Source organism: Mytilus californianus, unplaced genomic scaffold (assembly GCF_021869535.1).
Source record: "Mytilus californianus isolate M0D057914Y unplaced genomic scaffold, xbMytCali1.0.p SCAF_9, whole genome shotgun sequence".
Classification (NCBI taxonomy): domain Eukaryota; kingdom Metazoa; phylum Mollusca; class Bivalvia; order Mytilida; family Mytilidae; genus Mytilus; species Mytilus californianus.
In genome coordinates this window covers 88,043,591-88,061,818 of record NW_026262745.1, presented here as the reverse complement: position 1 = coordinate 88,061,818, position 18,228 = coordinate 88,043,591, and the positions used below count along the sequence as shown (strand labels likewise).

The window sequence follows — 18,228 nt, the reverse complement described above, 5'->3', positions numbered from 1 at the left end:
GAACCTTAAACTTTTAGATTATTGATATTTATAGATGCCTTAATTTACCCAATCGGTTTTTTATTAAGATGTCGACACACAGACATGGATTTTTAATGTAACTTATTTTTAATGATGGGCATACTTCCGAAAAAAAAAACATTACAACATGCAAAATAGGAGGGAACCACTGGATGTTCCGTTCTGAGTTGCTGTTTTTGGAAATCAAAGCCTTTAAAGATTGCTTCCTGGCTCAAGTCTAAATGTAAATGTGAAAATTGTTTTGTTTTGAATAAGTTTAATTACATTAACTATGTTTATTTGTCTTTGTAGCAAGTCAAACAATTCAAAACCTTAAGCTGTATTATTATCTATAAATCCCGAACTAAAACCGTTTGGAAAGCCAACCACACTGGTTTAAATGGTTTGATCATTGGCTATCATGTTTCAGATATGTTTGAGCTCAAAGTGTTTCTATCATAGGCAACAGACTTCAACCAGGCTTTTAGACTAGAAACAGTTTAAAATCTCTACTTGAAACTTAAATCAGTGTGTTCAAACTAATCTCACTTTAAAATTTATTGTCATATCTAATCCTGTATGTAAATCAACCAAAAGATCATGGAATGCTATTTTTTCACGATTGTGTGACCGACAGAAGTAACCCTGAAAAACAATCAATGCCGTATAGCTCGTGTCTAAATCCAGATTTTGCAATCGCCTGTCCGTTGAATACGTATATTGATTTTTAGAAAAATATTAATATTTAGTTGCTCTATTTTTTACTTATGAATAAGTTGTTACTAAATAGTCCTTTCTATCTCCAAAACGCCGTATGCCTATGTCAACTGGGCCCTCTAAATGCGGTTTTTGAAGACGGTAGTCTGAAAATAATGTACGCATCTCTAATTGTGTAAAAACAAAAAAATAAATCGAAATAGTCATCTTCCAGACATTTGCAATATATTTTCGCAAACCACATAGCGATCTATTTATAATTATCGTATTTTAAACCTCAATTATTATTTTTTATTTGATTTACATTAGGCTTGAATAAATAGAAAAGTAATTTCACTAAAGGACATTTTTTTCTTAATTCAACACTATTTTTTTATCTTACACAGTTATAGTTAAATTAGTTTTCCTACATCATGAATGTTAGTCCCATTTGACCCGAAAACATTAATAATTGATTGCTAAATCACATATTCTGCATGTATACTCAGTAGCATTGATAATATATACTAGTAAACGATATTGTCATTTTATACAAACTTTGAGAAAAAATAGACATGCGTCGTTTATTTGTGATACAGTTTACAGCATTCCAGGTGTGTGTTCATAAGTATAAGTTTTATTCTAAGTACAATGAATGAAAAGAGAGAAACTATTTGTTGGGTTGGAGTAGATCTATGGTACTTAAAATATTGCTACATCATAAAAAAAATAATTGACATCTCTTACAGTAATCATTTGTGTGTGACTGGCGACTCTATAAAGAAGCATATTAACTCTATTTTTGAACCATACACATTGAATATGTTGTATTATAAAAATGTTGTTTTGTAGTTTTGTGATATTAAGCACAAATGGCTATATTCCCCTTTTAGTTTCATTTCTAATTGCTGTCGTTGTATAATTATATCGGGTTTCTTTGCTTGTTTCGTGTGTATTCTCACATTTATTCTTCGATTGAACAAATATGTGTGTCTATTATAGTGTTGTATTTTGTCCTTTTAAGATAAACATGGTTGAATGATGTGTTTTTTGTACTTTTATGCATTTATAAAAGCTAATGAAATATTTAGGTGAAATAAAAATTTCTTCCTTTTAAGTGCAAAGAAATTCTGTAACTGCTCTTTAATTTAAATTGGTGAAAAAAAGTATGTAAAATTATTAATACGACTGTAAATAAATTTAATTGCTATAATAAGTATGAAAGTAGTAACAAGTAAACATTCCTTTAGGTGTCAGTACTATACAATCATTCCATATATGACTTTTTATAGACTTTAACAGTTTTTCTCAAATTTTTGTGCTATTTTCACATTTCTTGATTGGTGTGAGAAAATATTTCTTCTCCCTAGTGAAATATCTGTTCTCGGCAAATAATTGATAAAAATTTGATGATGACGTCAAATTTTCTTGATTTCGTCTTAATTTTCCTATTGTGACGTCATGAAAAAGGCGACAATGCCTGATGACGTCACATATAATGAACACAATTTTCTGCAAATCTTTAATGGAAGGATAAAAATCATCAGAGAAACAGATTTCATCACGACGATATTTTTCCACTCTCCAGAGTTAAATTTCAATTAATTAAAAAGCTCGGCAAGCCTGGTGGAGAAATATCGTAGCACACTTGTGCAGTGGTGGAATCTATATGTATGAAGTTAATGTTATCAATACCTTTGTAAACTAATATATTTCTTAACTTAATCTGCTGAAATTCTTCGTACACCATCACTTTATCATGTTTAAATAAAAAAAACAATACACATATACTGTTACTTCACCTTGGGTAACAAAATGAATGGTCAAGGCCAAAATAGTTCAAAGTTCAAAATTTTTAGAGCCGATACAACTTATACTGGTTTCATTCAAATCAGCTTTTATCAAATTTCGAAATCAATTTAAATTTATAAATGTATCTGCCTCGTGCATAGCTTTGATTCCGTGTACGGGTTTGGTTTTACTTTTGGACCTTCGTATTCTATTGCATCTTGTGTATAATCAAAATAATGGTATTGTTAATGTTTGTGCAACATCTTAAAAAAAACTAAAATGGTTTTAATAACCGCATCATCGTTATAATTTAAAGCAAACTTTTGAAGTATTCCTTAATACTGTGTAATGCAATTATAATAATTGATTGATTTTTAAACGCTGCCTTATTAAAATAACAAGAGGTGGTTCGATTGCCAATGAGACTACTCCCCACAAGAGACCAAATGACAGAGAAATCAACAACTATGATATACAATGAGTAAAACCCATACCGCATAGTCAGCTATAAAAAGCCCCAAAATGACAAATGTAAAACAGTTAAACGAGAAAATTAACGGCCTGATTTATTTACAAATTAAAGAACGAAAAACAAATATGATATACAGCAACAATCGACAACCACTGAATTGCAGGCTCCTGACTTGGACAGTATATATTAACTATATCGGCCATAACTCATTTGGATGATAAACCATATCATACATTTAATCTTACGAAAAACAATATCATAAATATCATATGGTTAAGTAAGAGAAGATATGTTGGACAAATAATATTAACTCAAAACTGTAAGTGATTTTTCATTGGTATCAAGTATGAAGAATATTAAACCAAAATATAATAATGTAACCAAGCTACGGAAAAGACAGTTACGACATATTTTAGTTGGAAACGTTATTCAAATATACCATCTCTGTGTAACACACATAAATACACATAATAACAACTTACTATTGAATAAAACACAGTCATGGTAGGATAAATCTGTTTTTAAAAATCGATTTCTAAATACCTTTAAATAGAAACGAAACTAGATGTGCTGGGGTAATCCCCGTCAACGTATCCCGGTCAACAATAAGTGTATAACAAAATGGCAGGTAAATACTATTAAACAACACTGTTTTTCTCTTAAATATCTATTTGAACTATTTTATATTTGATTTTATACAACATGCATAAGTATGCTATTCTTTTATCAGTTACAAATATATGACATTATACTACTGTAAATTCAGAAATTATTGCGTGCATTTACTATTGCGAATTTTGTAGAAAGTACTAAAATGCGAGATTAATTATTACGATTTCAGAAAAATGTACATACAGTTATAAGTATCAGATATGAGATTGCGAGTTCTTATTAATGCGATACTCTTTCAGTCGCATTATTCGCATTAATAAAAACCTCCAATTAATTTTTGAATTTACAGTATTTATAATACTAAAACAACGAGGTACAATTTGTTAGCCGGCATGACGTTAAAACAACGAATCATATAATTCAATTTTATATAACTAATATGGGACAATAGTGTTGATTAAAAATTACACCATTCCGGGCCCTTGTGTTTTCCACATAATTGATATTACCAATAATTAACAAGTTCCGGGTCGAATCCGATACAAATACGAATAGTATTTGTAGCTTCCGGTTGTATTCTGTGTACATGTAGTTTCCGGTTGTATTCTGTATCTGTATCTAGCAAAGGCACACCTCCACACGTTGGACGTAATGGAAATTAAGAAAACCAGGACGGGTTCAAACAGAAAGATTTTGATGATTGAGAAAACTATGCAGCTTATAAGCTACATGACTTTATCAGATGACAATACGAATACTGAAAATCCAGGCTAAAAGTAAGGCGTGGGTACTTAATTCAGTTACGGGTGTGTGCTAGTACAATCTTATTATTGACAATTTAAACTTTTGGCGTTCAGTAGCTAAGGTCTTTGATTGACAAATGTTACTCGTATCCTCCATTTGCATGTAATGCTCTCTAATCTGAACTTTTGAAATGAACAAAAACTTAATTCTGTTCATCAGCCAAAGAAAAGATTTGTATTATGTTAGCAGTAAGAATCATGCGCTCTAGATTTGTTTTCTGTAGTAACTGTCTGGTCAAACAGGAATATGTATATATCAGGATCCAACACTATATGACTTAAAAATTCTTAAACGTTCGTCGTGTGTTTCTGTTTATCCAACATTAATTGTCTTTTATATACAAGTAAATATTTTCTGTTAGAGAAATATAATTAATATTTAATTGATATGAATAAAATTCACATTCAATTGAGATAGGCGGTTACAGCAAATTCACTCCAACACTAAAGATTTCGACAAAGAGCTATTTCCTTATATATTTGAAAAGGTACTTGTACAACAACAACAGTGATTTACAAAAAGATGACTATTCATGCAATACAAAATAACATTAAATGACAACAAATAAAGAGTCCCGATGGTCAAAATACAAGTGCACAGTAATTACAAAAAATCTTAAATAATTTTATAATTGATTTCATTCAGAAACTAATTCCATTTAGTCAAGTTAGTAAAATAAAGATCTACCCTTGAGACAAGTATAATTCATTCAAAATATATAAAGAGATATGCATATTATTAATCACAAAATTATTTCCATATAAATTGAAAGTTTCTGGTTGCCCTTTTTGCTGTACTAGGTATTCTGATGTATTATTATCAGGACATAGGTTATGTGTTATTAGTACAGAGAGGAATCAGAAGAATACACATGTGTCATTTTCATTACATCCTTTAAGATGACAAATATGAAAAGGCCTCGGGTTCAAAAATTAATTACGAAAAGACTAAGGGGATAAATATTTGTGCAAATAAACGCAAATGGCCTACTTTTGAAAAAATAAACTGGACAACAGATAACATAAAAACACTAGGTATTCCCCATGGCTATACCATTGACAATTACAAAATATGGAAATCAATATTATAAAGGGTACAAAATTGTGTACACGTCTGGAAGAGTAGAACATTGACATACTCTGGAAAAGTCCTTACTGTTAAACATTTAATCATTTCAGTGTCTGGTTATGAGTTAGGAAATTCTTAAATAAGAGGCATACCAGAAAAATACAAAACAGATTTGAATGAGATAATATGGAATTTTATTTGGGATGGTAAAGTGAATCATGTAGACCGTAAGGTTTGTTGTTTAGATGTTAAAAAGGTGGGCAAGGGGATGGTAAATTTGAATAGTTGGATAAAAAGTAAATATATCAAACCGTTATACTCGATATTACACAAGCTATTCTCAGGTTGGAACTCAATAGGTAAATTTTGGTTTAAAAAAATATAATAAGAAATTTGCCGATAAACTTTATCTGTGTAGATGTTCTGACATTTCTTTATATCAAACCCCTACGTCATTATTACAAAAGCGCTTTACAATCGTGGTCAAAATTGACAGGGCTCACAAAGGATATTTCTCACTTAACAGATGTAAAAGAGAGGCGAAAGATACCAGAGGAACATTCAAACTCATAAGTCGAAAATGATAACGACATGGCTAAAAATTAAAATACCAACAGACAAACAATAGTACAAAAAACATAACATAGAAAACTAAAGACTGAGCAACTCGAACTCCACCAAAAACTGGGGCTGATCTCATGTACTCCAGAAGGGTAAGCAGCAAGATGAAAGAGTCTTAGATTGTACGTACTCTAAAAGATCTTTGGGATTTTTCAGTATCCACATCTGATTCACGCCACCTCTAGAACAGGTAGTTTCACAATAATTTGGAAGCCCGGCTTTGATTGCTGATAAAGTTGATGTTAATAATTTAGAAAGAGGTTTCTTGGAGCACTTGGAAGACCCAGCAATATACCGTTGTTTGTAAGGACACTTGTGTAGTTTAGGTATCAAATACAGTGATGGAAGATCCAGTTCTTCATTTTAGGTTCATACAACAAACCTATCATTATCCAGGATTTCCTCTTTAGTAAGTGTCGTGGGGGTATATGGTGAGTTTCCAAACGAATTGTCAATACCTAATTCATTTATCAAGCAGTTTATGTAATGGGATTTACACACAAAAACAATATTGTTTGGGGCTTTATCTGCGGGGACAACACCATATTTGTCATGGAGGTTGGACAAGTGTTTTGCAACATTTGGGTCTTTAAAGATTAATGTAGCATAGGTATTAATAGACACATTCAGTTTCTTAATTCTTATTTATATCAACAACCTTAATGCCTTAATCCATTCAGAAAGAGTATCTACGTCTGTATTCAAACTTTTTATTGAAACATTTCCCGATATATAAATACCTAAGTAGCCCAGGACACATACTAGGGACCCCTGTATGTTTAAAAGTCTCACTTGACCAGGGAAAAAATAAAATGAGCTTAAACTCCCAAAGTTTTTGAATGTAAAGAAATAGCGATTATTTGGAAACTCAAATATTTTATTTCAGGGCAAATCTTTATTCTATTCTTCTTTTTCAAAAAGTCAAATAAAAACTATTGGTGATATATGGGACGGTAATACCAAATATTTTATATCATGCAATGAAATATATCAACAACAAACAGCTAATGTAAATGTATTTCGGAATACTCACGAATTAAAAGTTCCATACCACAAATACTCTTGCTGATTTTAAAAAATAACGATGTTCAACGCACTTTATAAAGCCACAAAATCTAAATTTCTGAAAGTTTCGAATTTATAAATCTAGATAATAAAGTTGTTAAAATCAAAGATTTGATATTAAAATATCTTCAATTACACACAAACAGAACTGAGACCACTAAGTGTCAAACAAAATGGGAAAATTTGTATAGCGAGTTTATAAATTGGGAAACAAATTGGCTAAATCTCAATGAAATGGATATTAATAGAAAAGTTAAAGAATGTCAATGAAAATGTATACATAGGATAATATATACTGAAAACAGACTGCAAATAATGCATAAGTCAAACGGAAAATGTCACTTATGTGATGAAAATAATAATATTGAAACTACTGAGCATTTATTTTATCAATGTAACAATGTTAAACCATTGATAGAAACAGTTATCAGAAATTTATAACTTTGTAACTTAATAGATAACGAGGCACTCGTTGAAAAAAATTATTCTATTAGGAATCTGTACAGATAATTCTAATAATACAATTGTTAACGCAAATATACTTTATTTTAAATGGGTTATTTGGAAAATACGTAATAAATGCCAATTCAATAAAATTAAACTGAAAATGCAGTCTTTACAGGCTTTGCTGAAATTGCACATGAAATACGAATTAAAACTACTCTTGCTACGCTCGGATATAAAGTATATATACAGAGCATAAGTTGAACACTTTATCGAAAAAAATATAGGAAAATATACTTAGTTCTACTCCCCATAACTAAAGGTGTGTTCAATTCCATATGTAATAATCGTATTGTATCTTAGGGTAAACTTGGTGAAAAAATATTTAGTAATTTTTGACAGAAAGAAGACTAATATTTTTATTGTAATCGATGTTTGAATCTATGTTTGTGCATATTATGTATATTAGTTAATTACCTCAGATATCATGCTTCATACTACTTTAGTACTTACTACGTGTAATTATCCTTTTATAATCCATACGTATATTACAGTGTAACTTCTACTTTTTGACATTTACATCAATTATTTCCAATTCAATTTATAACTCTCATTTTTATTATTCAAAGATATAGTTAATGTAAAATCAACACAGTGTAGTCAGTGAAACGGATATACGATAATGGTTATGTATCAAAATGATGCTTATTAGGTAAAAACAATTGTCCTAGTTATTTAAATCTGTAAAACTATTGGAGATTAAACTCTCTTGATTTTTTTCCCTGGTCAAATGATGTTGTTAAACATACCTGGAAGGCTTGTGTATTTATAAATCTAGTCCGAGATTACTCTGACGTCCAACGGCTGTTTTGCCAGACAAGCTGGGGCCGTGGGACGTCAGAGCTCGTCCCATATCAAAAAGTGGACATTTGCCCGTCCAAAATATATGCGCTGCTTCGTCGCTTCTGGTGCCGACTAACGGCCATAGAATTATATAATTCGGGTATCAATTTGATAATTTTTTATTTATCTCTTCATTTATGTAAGTTCCATCTACCTGCCACCCTTTATTTTATATGGGACGAGCTCTGACGTCCCACGGCCCCAGCTTGTCTGGCAAAACAGCCGTTGGACATCAGAGTAATCTCGGACTATTATAAATCAGGCAATGTTTGAATTAAAATATTTGTTAAAAAAAAGAAAGATGATCCATAGGGCACCTGATATAATCGGTGTTGTTGTGTCCTTGACAACATCCGATCGACATCTTTTTATCCTGGGCGACGTATCATCTGGTATAATATTATCTATTCTACTTGTATTCATTGCTGTTAAGCTACTGGAATTGTAGAATCCTTGGAGACATTACTGTCAACCAGCAGAGATTCCGATCCAGTGGTGATGATTAAAGGTAATATAAGTATACCGCTTTGTTAAAGTCATAATTTGATTAAGCAAAAATCAAATCCGTGTAACAAACTAAAACCGTGGGAAACACCTCAACTATAATTTAGTAAATGAGGTTGTTACTAAGGACTCAGTAACAAAGGCCAACTAGAAATAACGGAGGTAATCTAAGGTATATCATAATTTATCATTTTAAAGAGAGAAAAAAATTGTAAAATGACGAACGGTGAAAAAACAACAAACTGATTATCGTTTGTTTGCGTTCTTTTAACTTTAACACCACTAGCACACGTAGCACGAATGGAAATAATCTCAATTTGTTACATCCTTTAAATGCAATTTCAATGCTCTTAGGAGAATAATATTGGAACAACCATAATATTGTATCACTTTGATGTATTATATAATAAATAATATTACACAATTTTGGTAAATCTGTTGCTGTTTTGAAACCGTTGATCCTTTGGTTGACTGTATGGGGGTAAGATAATTATGTTTTCTCTCCGACTGAATCTTTTCACAACAATATTTGACACTGATTGTGTTTATATGCTTTAAAATTTCTATTTTTAGTTATATATTATTTCAATTCAACTTCATAACTTATTAATGTTAGCATCTTTTTTTCTAATTTGATGTTGCAAAGAGATATTGTTTTTTTTTTAGTTTAGACATAAATGTTTTGGTATTTGCTACTTTTGTATTTTAAATAGAATTATATATGAACATTGTTCATCATTATTTGCCAATGTTTGAAATTGATTTGTCAATATAGCTCATCATCTTGATGACACAAAGTTGCCATATAGATAAAGAAAATCTGTCTTTTGGTTTAGTAATTAAATACATACTTTAGGAGCATTAGTTAAGAAACAAAATAAGCTAAAAATATTGATAGGTTATGGTTCTGCTTCTCGAGATATTTGATTTTTTTTAAATGACAAGAAAGGGCTGCATCGGACTGTTACCTTATATTTAGTAGTGTCCAGAGTCTCAAATCTTTAGCAAAGAAATATAGATTCTACTTAAATTTTGATAATAACCTTTTATAAGCTATTGAAGTCTTCTATGAAAAGAAAAGTGGGTGATATGGGACAAAATAGTTTACTCTGTATCGTAGGAAAAAACCCAAGGACTCCGAACATCTGACAACAAATATTTAACCTGACATTACTACATCCATCACAGGTACATACACTGTTAATTTTGAGGAATATTTGTGTTGTCACACTATTTCCCATGCCACAATTACTTTCAAATAATTACTTTTGTTCAAATGTGATGCAAGATTACTGCTTTAATTCAGCAAAAATAACTTGTTCCAGACTATTTATTGTTGGCTTGATGTTGCATTAGTATTCCTTCGTTTCAATTTGAAACAGAGGATTACATACTGTGTATTCACAAGCTTCAGCATAAGAAAACAAAAAAGTTAGCGTTTAAAAATAAAAATGTGTGTTTTATTCGGTTATCGCTGCTTACCATTATTAGTTTTATATGTTGAAATGGATGAGGTTGAAATCTCCAAACATGTATAACTGACAGAATTTCATTTTTAAAGATGCTCTAAACAAAGACTTGTTGACGTACAGGTAGTTGTAGGATTACTAATACTGTTTTCTTAATTAAGTGCTAATATATACATTTTGATTTTGCTTTAAACTATTAGAGAAATTCAACTGTGTCAAGAGCTTTTTTTATAATCAATAATGTGTGTACTATTCTGAAATTGCTTATAAAGATAATGTTCGCCATAATGAACAACGTTTTTACAATTTTCTTACAAAGGGTCAGTTTTAACGTTATACTTCAGAAAGTACAAATGCACAGTGACCGCTAGTTTGATTGGTATTATAGGGGCACGCCATCTATATACCCCACACATGGAAATGTAGCTAAAAGAGGGACGAAAGATACCAGAGGGACAGTCAAACTCATAGATCGAAAACAAACTGACAACGTCATGGCCAAAAATTAAAAAAAACCAGACAAATAATAGTACAAATGAAACAACATAGACAACTAAAGACTAAGCAACACGAACCCCACCAAAAACTGGGGGTGATCTCAGGTGCTCCGGAAGGGTAAGAAGATCCTGCTCCACATGTGGCACCCGTCGTGTTGCTTATTTTATTACAAATCCGGTAAATAGTCTAATTCGGTAGGTCACATTCGTGAAAAGGGAAGGGTATTGTAGTTTCGACATAAGGAACATATCCGATATCATCTGTGAAACGGTTATTCCATAACATTCAACCAACTCGTGATGGCGTTCGTAAAATTTACAAAGGGATGATTTCAACTTCATCATTTGGAACTCTTGGTTCAATAGCTTCCTTGTGAGCAGCAATCCTCTATCAAGGAAATCATGATAGGAAATACAAGCCCGGGAATATCGTATCAATTGGGAGATATATACTCCGTATGCTGGCGCTGCTGGAATGTTGCTACATAGAAATGGAAAGTTCACAATTGGGAAGCTGAAATCATCTCTTTTGTTGTAAAGTTTTGTTTTCAACCGACCTAAGAAATAGTTATGTCCTATTTATCATGTACATATATTCTTCTTTATACGGTAGCAGTGGATATTTTACTTGCTTTGTTACTTGATATAAACTTTACAGATTGAATACATGTATTTGTACATAAAGTCCGCATAAAACTTTGCTTGTTATACAAATTTCTCCGTGATCTGCCTTTTAATCAATCAGAAACGATATTGGTTAACGGGGATTGAATATATATTCCAATAATATCAAATTCTTTAAGTCGTAAATACATGTATTTTATATAAAATGTTATAAGTTCTGATCGGTTTTAAAATGAAGCATTAATCTTATAAATATAGATTCTACCACTGCATCGAGTGTGATACGATATTTATCCACTCGAGACAGTTAAATTTTCAAATTTAAAACGCGAGGCTCGCCGAGCGTTTTAAATATTTAAAATTTAACTGTCGAGAGTGGATAAATATCGTATTACACGAGATTTGGTGGTGGAATCTGTTTCTCTAATGATTTTCAAACAATACGCAGGCAAATTTATTCCTTCTTTTCGAATGATCTGCAAAAAGATGTGTTCTTTCTATGTGACGTTACAGGCATGGTCGCCTTTTTTCATGCCGTCACAATAGGAAATTCAGAGGAAAGCAAGAAAATTCGACGTCATAATCGGATTTTAACCAATGAAGAACTGAGATCAAACGAACCACACGTTGATTAATTTTTTTTTTTATACAATGGGTGCAGAAAGGGATAAATTGACGAAGAATTAGAGAAACTTGTTTATCAGATAACATTGATAAACAATGCCAATAACAAATAGATCGTAAAAAACAATCATGAAAACTGAAATCAATATTGGTGTACATACAGTTACTGATATTTATCATGTTTATGGTCGGCTTACTAATATGTCTTTTTCTGCAAAAATAAAGAGTTCAAGCATGTTCTTCTTTTATTCAAGTAATCAAATCATAACCAAAATCAGGCAGTTTTCACATATCAGACTGGCTCAAATATATCAAAATGTTTTGACCGCATCAACCAAAACTGACCATATTTCATTTTATTACGTAAATATATATATAGATTCATAGTAAATCAGTATTATTTCTATCTCAGGATGGATTGTATAATAGAAATGACTGCAATATTGCAACACAATGACTAAAATATTTTGTCCGCATCAATTTAGAATACCAGCATGCCCTCTTTTAAATCAAAATAGTGAATGATAAAATTAAAAAAATACAGTAGCTATGATATCGAAGGCTGACTCGTATAACAAAATTTTTTGACCGCATCAACCAAAACTGACCATATTTGCACTTTATTATGTAAATCTATATAGTCGCATAGTAAACTAGCAGTTTTTATATATATTTATATATACAAGAAGATGTGGTATGTGTGCCAATGAGACAAGTCTCTATCCAAGTCACAATTTGTAAAAGTAAACCATTATAGGTCAAAGTACGGTCTTCAACACAGAGCCTTGGCTCACACCGAACAGCAAGCTATAAAGGGCCCCAAAAATGACTAGTGTAAAACCATTCAAACAGGAAAAACCAACGGTCTAATATATATAAAAAACGAGAAACACTTATGAACCATATCAACAAACAACAACTACTGAACATCAGGTTCCTGACCGCATCAACCGAAACTGACCATAATTCCATTTATCTTTGTAAATATATATATATATATAGCCTGATAGTAAATCAGTAATATTTCTATGTCAGGATGGATAGTATAATAAAGATGACAGCAATATTGGAACACAATGACTACAAAATTTTGTCGGCATCAATTTAGAATGCCAGCATGTCCTCTTTTAATTCAAAATATTGAATCGTTAAAAAAAATTCAGTAGTTTTGATATCTCAGGCTGACTCGTATAACAAAATTATTTGACTGCATCAACCAAAACTGACCATATTGCACTTAGTTTGTAAATCTATATAGCCGCATAGTAAATCAGTCTATGACTGGATGAATTGTATAATAAAGATGACAGCAATATTGGAACACAATGATTACAAAATTTTGTCTGTATCAATTTAGAATGCCAGCATAATCTCATTGTATTCGAAATATTGAATCGTAAAAACAGTTCAGTAGTTTTGAGTGTCCGCACCAATTTTGAATGTCCTCTTTCAATTCCAAATATTGAATTGTAAAAAAAAATCAGTAGTTTTGATATCTCAGTCTGACTCGTATAACAAAATTATTTGACCGCATCAACCAAAACTGACCATATTTGCACTTTATTATGTAAATCTATATAGCCACATAGTAAACTAGTATTTTATATATATATATATATAAGAAGATGTGGATTGAGTGCCAATGAGACAACTCTCCATCCAAGTCATAATTTGTAAAAGTAAACCATTATAGGTAAAAGTACGGTCTTCAACACAGAGCCTTGGCTCACACCGAACAGCAAGCTATAAAGGGCCCCAAAAATGACTAGTTGAAAAGCATTCAAACAGGAAAACCAACGTTCTAATATATATAAACAACGATAAACGAGAAACACTTATGAACCACATCAACAAACGACAACTACTGACCATCAGGTTCCTGACCGCATCAACAATAACTGACCATAATTCCATTTATTTTTGCAAATATATATATATATAACTAGAGAATCGTTCGACCAACCATATCTGCTGCGCCTGATAGAAATCGACCTTATGCAAAAGAATATCAATACAGTCTGTTAACCTATTTATTGTTTAAAAATCTATAAGGAAAGTCTGTATATAACGGTTTAAAAATTGAGTTAAAATTAAATGACAAACAGTTATGTTCGACAGAATTCTTTGACAACCACTAGACTACATTCTCTAATGAAATCAAGTTAAACATATATTGGAGTTAACATCATCCTAACGTATGGCAATAGATTTTATATTAAATGAATAGAAACACTTCAAAACCGTGATGTCCGCCATTGTGCATCTACGGAAGAAACAAAAGTGGGAATCATGCGCGCTTCAAAACTTTTGAATGTTGTTTGTTGGTTGAATTATTTCAATACTGTTTATCCAAACATGCCAAATGAACATCTCTTCAGACGGACCCAACACTACAATGTCTGACACAAATATTCAGTCTTTAAGATAACGCTTTTTCGTTTAAGTGAATCAATGAGCACGTAAATTTAATGTATTTTTTTCTCGTAAAATGGTTTCGTTTCCATTTCTACCAGTTCATTTATACATAGATTTGGGAACATCTAAACTCATTAATCGAGAAATTTCATGCCGTGTAGGACGACATGATGGCAATATCAGCAAGCCCGTGTGTACCTTTTGTTATTCCACTGATTAGAAAGTTGAAACTTGAATGCTATTCTTATTCGACCACATGTTCTGCGTTTGTCTAAAATCTCGATCCTCGTCATTGATTTTCTAGTAATATATCAATTGTCCTTAGCTTCAAAACGTACTATCATATAAACCATGGGATGAGAACATACATATTTGCAAGGTCGTTGTTCCTTCTGTTTTGAAAAGAATGATTTACATTTAAATTGTTTACTCTGTTTTGAAAGAACCCTGTGGTATATCATAATTTATTTTAAATCTTTTACATGTTTGGTATTTTCTTCATGCATGTGTGACAGTTTTAGTACAGAACAATCTATAGGAGCTTCAGGTTTTGATCATAGAAATAAGAAGATGTGGTATAAGTGCCAATGAGACAACTCTCAATCCAAGTCACATTTTGTAAAAAGTAAACAATTAAAGGTCAAAGTACGACCTCAAACACGGAGCCTTGGCCCACTATGGATAATGTTCGCCTAGTTAAATCCATTTTGTGTCAGTGTCTACCTTTTGTCAGTTCTCCTTATATACAGATGTCTTGTTTGATCTGAGGTTGAATTTCGTTGAGATGTTTACTCGTTTACCAAGTTATGTGATAGGTCAACATGATATATTGATGTATTCTATTATAAGGGTGATACGTGTACTGTGTCTTTTTTGTGTTGAATTAAACTCGATACACAAATACGTCTTACAGTTTAATGGTAAAGCTGCAAATATAGATATTCAAGTTATCGTCCGGAGGTTAGAAGATTTGTTGATAAATTAAGGGAAACAAAAATAACAGCGTATTTAACCATTTATTATTTGCCTGGAAGTATCAGACATTATTGTGTAAGTAACGTTACATCTGTCATTAAATTATATCCGTCTTTTTTTTTTCAGAACAAGCAACACCAGACGAATCAATCATGTCAATAGCTCTATATAGGTATATGTGTCTAAATATTGTCGGATCAGAGGAGCACGTTAAAACAATCAGAATGGTACATACAGTCAGAGACAATCTTCCAGGCAATGATGATAAGGGAAGGATCACAAGTGGAAGTTTTGGAGAAGGACTGGAGATGCGAGGAAGTGATATAGATCTGATGAAAAAAATTCCATTTACTGAGGTTTGTGAGACCATAAACATTCCTTGCAACCCTGATAAAACATATTTCACCATGGAAACAGACGATACAGACCCCGGATTTACCCTGTTACGTTTGATACATATTGATGAGTTTAACCCGTTAGTTTTTTGTGTACAGATTGGAGGTAAATACTACCTTTCAAACATTTATATAAAACAAATTTTCTTGAATAAGTCTTCTTCTCCGATCATTCATGGACCGTGTATATCCGACGAAGATGGGGTTTACGACACTGCACCTTATTTACATTGTAAATCATGGATAACGCAAGCACAACCGTGGATAACACGATCAAATAACGGATGGCCTGGACACAATGTTAAACAGTCGATTATAAAACAAGGCGTTCTATTTGTAGCAAAAGGTATCCAAGGATCAACCAAAGAAGAATTTGAATGGAGAATATCGTTTTCCGTTGGAGAAAAACGTCTGATCTATACATTTACACACACGCAATTACTATGTTATGCACTTTTGAAAATTCTTCTCAAAGATGTGATAAGTATCGACTTAGATTGTAAAGAATTACTTTGTTCATATTTCATGAAAACAATTTTGTTTTGGATATCAGGAATTTCCACCTTCAATATGGAGACCAGATAACGTCATATCCAATTTTATGAGGTGTGTGAGGAGACTTATATACTGTGTTGAACACTCAATTTGTCCACATTATTTTATTCCCGAAAGTAATTTATTTGAAAATAAGATTAAAGGAAAAGCACAAGGAACACTCTTAAAAAAGTTAAATACTCTAAATAGTTATGGGTGGCGATGTATCTTATTTTCAGATCAAATCTCGTATTTTAATGAATTAGCATTTCACATACTCAATGAAGAAAGTCCGTTATGTTTTGATAGTCTTAAACTAATAGTATCCCCATTTATGTTTTTAACGAATTTTGTTATCCCAAGTTACCATTCTTCATGGAGAACAGAAGTTCCCATGATATTATCTCTTGAGAGTTCCAAAATAAAATACCTTTACGCGTTCTACATGTCAAAGAAGTCTTGCTTTAAAGCCCAGTTACTACCATTTGATTCACTTTACGATAACAAATCTACATATAAACAACACAAAACCTGTATAAATACGTTGTTACTGAATATACGTCATGATGCTGTGTCTGGGTGGCTGATGGTAGCTTCATTTTTCTATAAGACAAAGCAATACAAAATAGCTTATTGCATCTTGCAGTATTCCCTATTAAAATGTTCACCCGAAAAACTTTACATTGACATTAATTTGTCAGAAATTCATTATGAAATATTAAGTTTGGATGTGTTCAGGCAAATGAATATTGCCAAGTTGTGGAAATTGCTGATGGTAGATAAAGTATGGTTTTTTAAAAACAACTCTACATTATTACCGGATGAATTGCAAATCGAAGTAAATACGGGAATATTCATAATACCGCCAGTGGTATATGCTCATTTCCTTCTTTGTCTTTGTCATTATCATCTTAACAATATCATCCAATGTCAGCATTCTCTTCAAGATTTACAATTGACAATAGACGAAGAGTATTTCATAGCTGGTTCCGAGGAGAGAGCTATATCATACAACATCCTCGGTATAATTTTTCAGTTAGTAGGCGACATAGAATCAGCGAGACGTGCATTTATAAAAGCTTCAGAATAGGAATTGAATCCATTTATAAATAATGCGTCCCAGGATTGTCATTAGTAGGTTCAATAAACTAATGATTATTTTTACGAATGTCAGTGAACTACATGTGTTTTTTTCTGATTCTTTTGATGATTATTGTAGTTTTGCTCATATGGTGACTCTTATTTTATTTGTCTATTTTTATATGAGTTTTAAAACAAATAATGCAATATATGAAACAAAGTAAAACACGACATAAAAAGCTATGAGATGTCTTTCTTCATTATCGAAACCTCGATCTGGAATAATCCTTCTTTCAATAAACTGAATATCGATATGTTGACATTCTGTAATCTTTTGAGTCATGCAAATTTTCTATACATACTAGTATTTATAACGAGGAGATAAAAACTTAATTTATTATACCCCTATATCTGGTATGTCACTTGGATGTCATACACTCTTATCAAAACATTAAAAGCTTTGAAGTTTTACCTGCATAAATAAATGTGATATTTACATGTCCATGATGTCGTGTTACATTGATGAACTCATTTTTAGACTATTTATAATATACTGAATAGTATAAACAAAATATATGCATTCAAAATTATAATCCTGGAATCTTTAATGAGTTTTTACAACAACTAGGTCGATG

The 18,228-nt window shown here is 31.6% G+C and overlaps 2 protein-coding genes across 3 annotated transcripts; both read left to right on the top strand.

The window, feature by feature from the left end:
• The first annotated feature begins 3,539 nt into the window (after nucleotides 1-3,539).
• On the top strand, nucleotides 3,540-16,564 carry LOC127715403 (uncharacterized). Of its 2 annotated transcripts, none has more exons than XM_052221438.1 (2): nucleotides 3,540-3,587; nucleotides 15,711-16,564. In XM_052221438.1, exons 1-2 carry the CDS (start codon nucleotides 3,581-3,583, stop codon nucleotides 16,562-16,564), a joined length of 861 nt encoding a protein of 286 aa, XP_052077398.1. In that variant the 5' UTR covers nucleotides 3,540-3,580. The 2 variants fall into 2 exon arrangements, with proteins under 2 accessions (XP_052077398.1, XP_052077399.1); XM_052221439.1 differs by lacking the exon at nucleotides 3,540-3,587 and adding an exon at nucleotides 5,557-5,675.
• A 16-nt stretch (nucleotides 16,565-16,580) lies between these two features.
• Nucleotides 16,581-17,836, top strand: LOC127715402 (uncharacterized). The gene has a single exon (XM_052221437.1). It carries the CDS (start codon nucleotides 16,581-16,583, stop codon nucleotides 17,601-17,603), a length of 1,023 nt encoding a protein of 340 aa, XP_052077397.1. The 3' UTR covers nucleotides 17,604-17,836.
• The last annotated feature ends 392 nt before the right edge of the window (nucleotides 17,837-18,228 follow it).

Coding starts and splice junctions, on each gene's coding strand:
- LOC127715402 (XM_052221437.1), top strand. CDS start 16,581: ATGAGGTGTGTGAGGAGACTTATATACTGTGTTGAACACTCAATTTGT.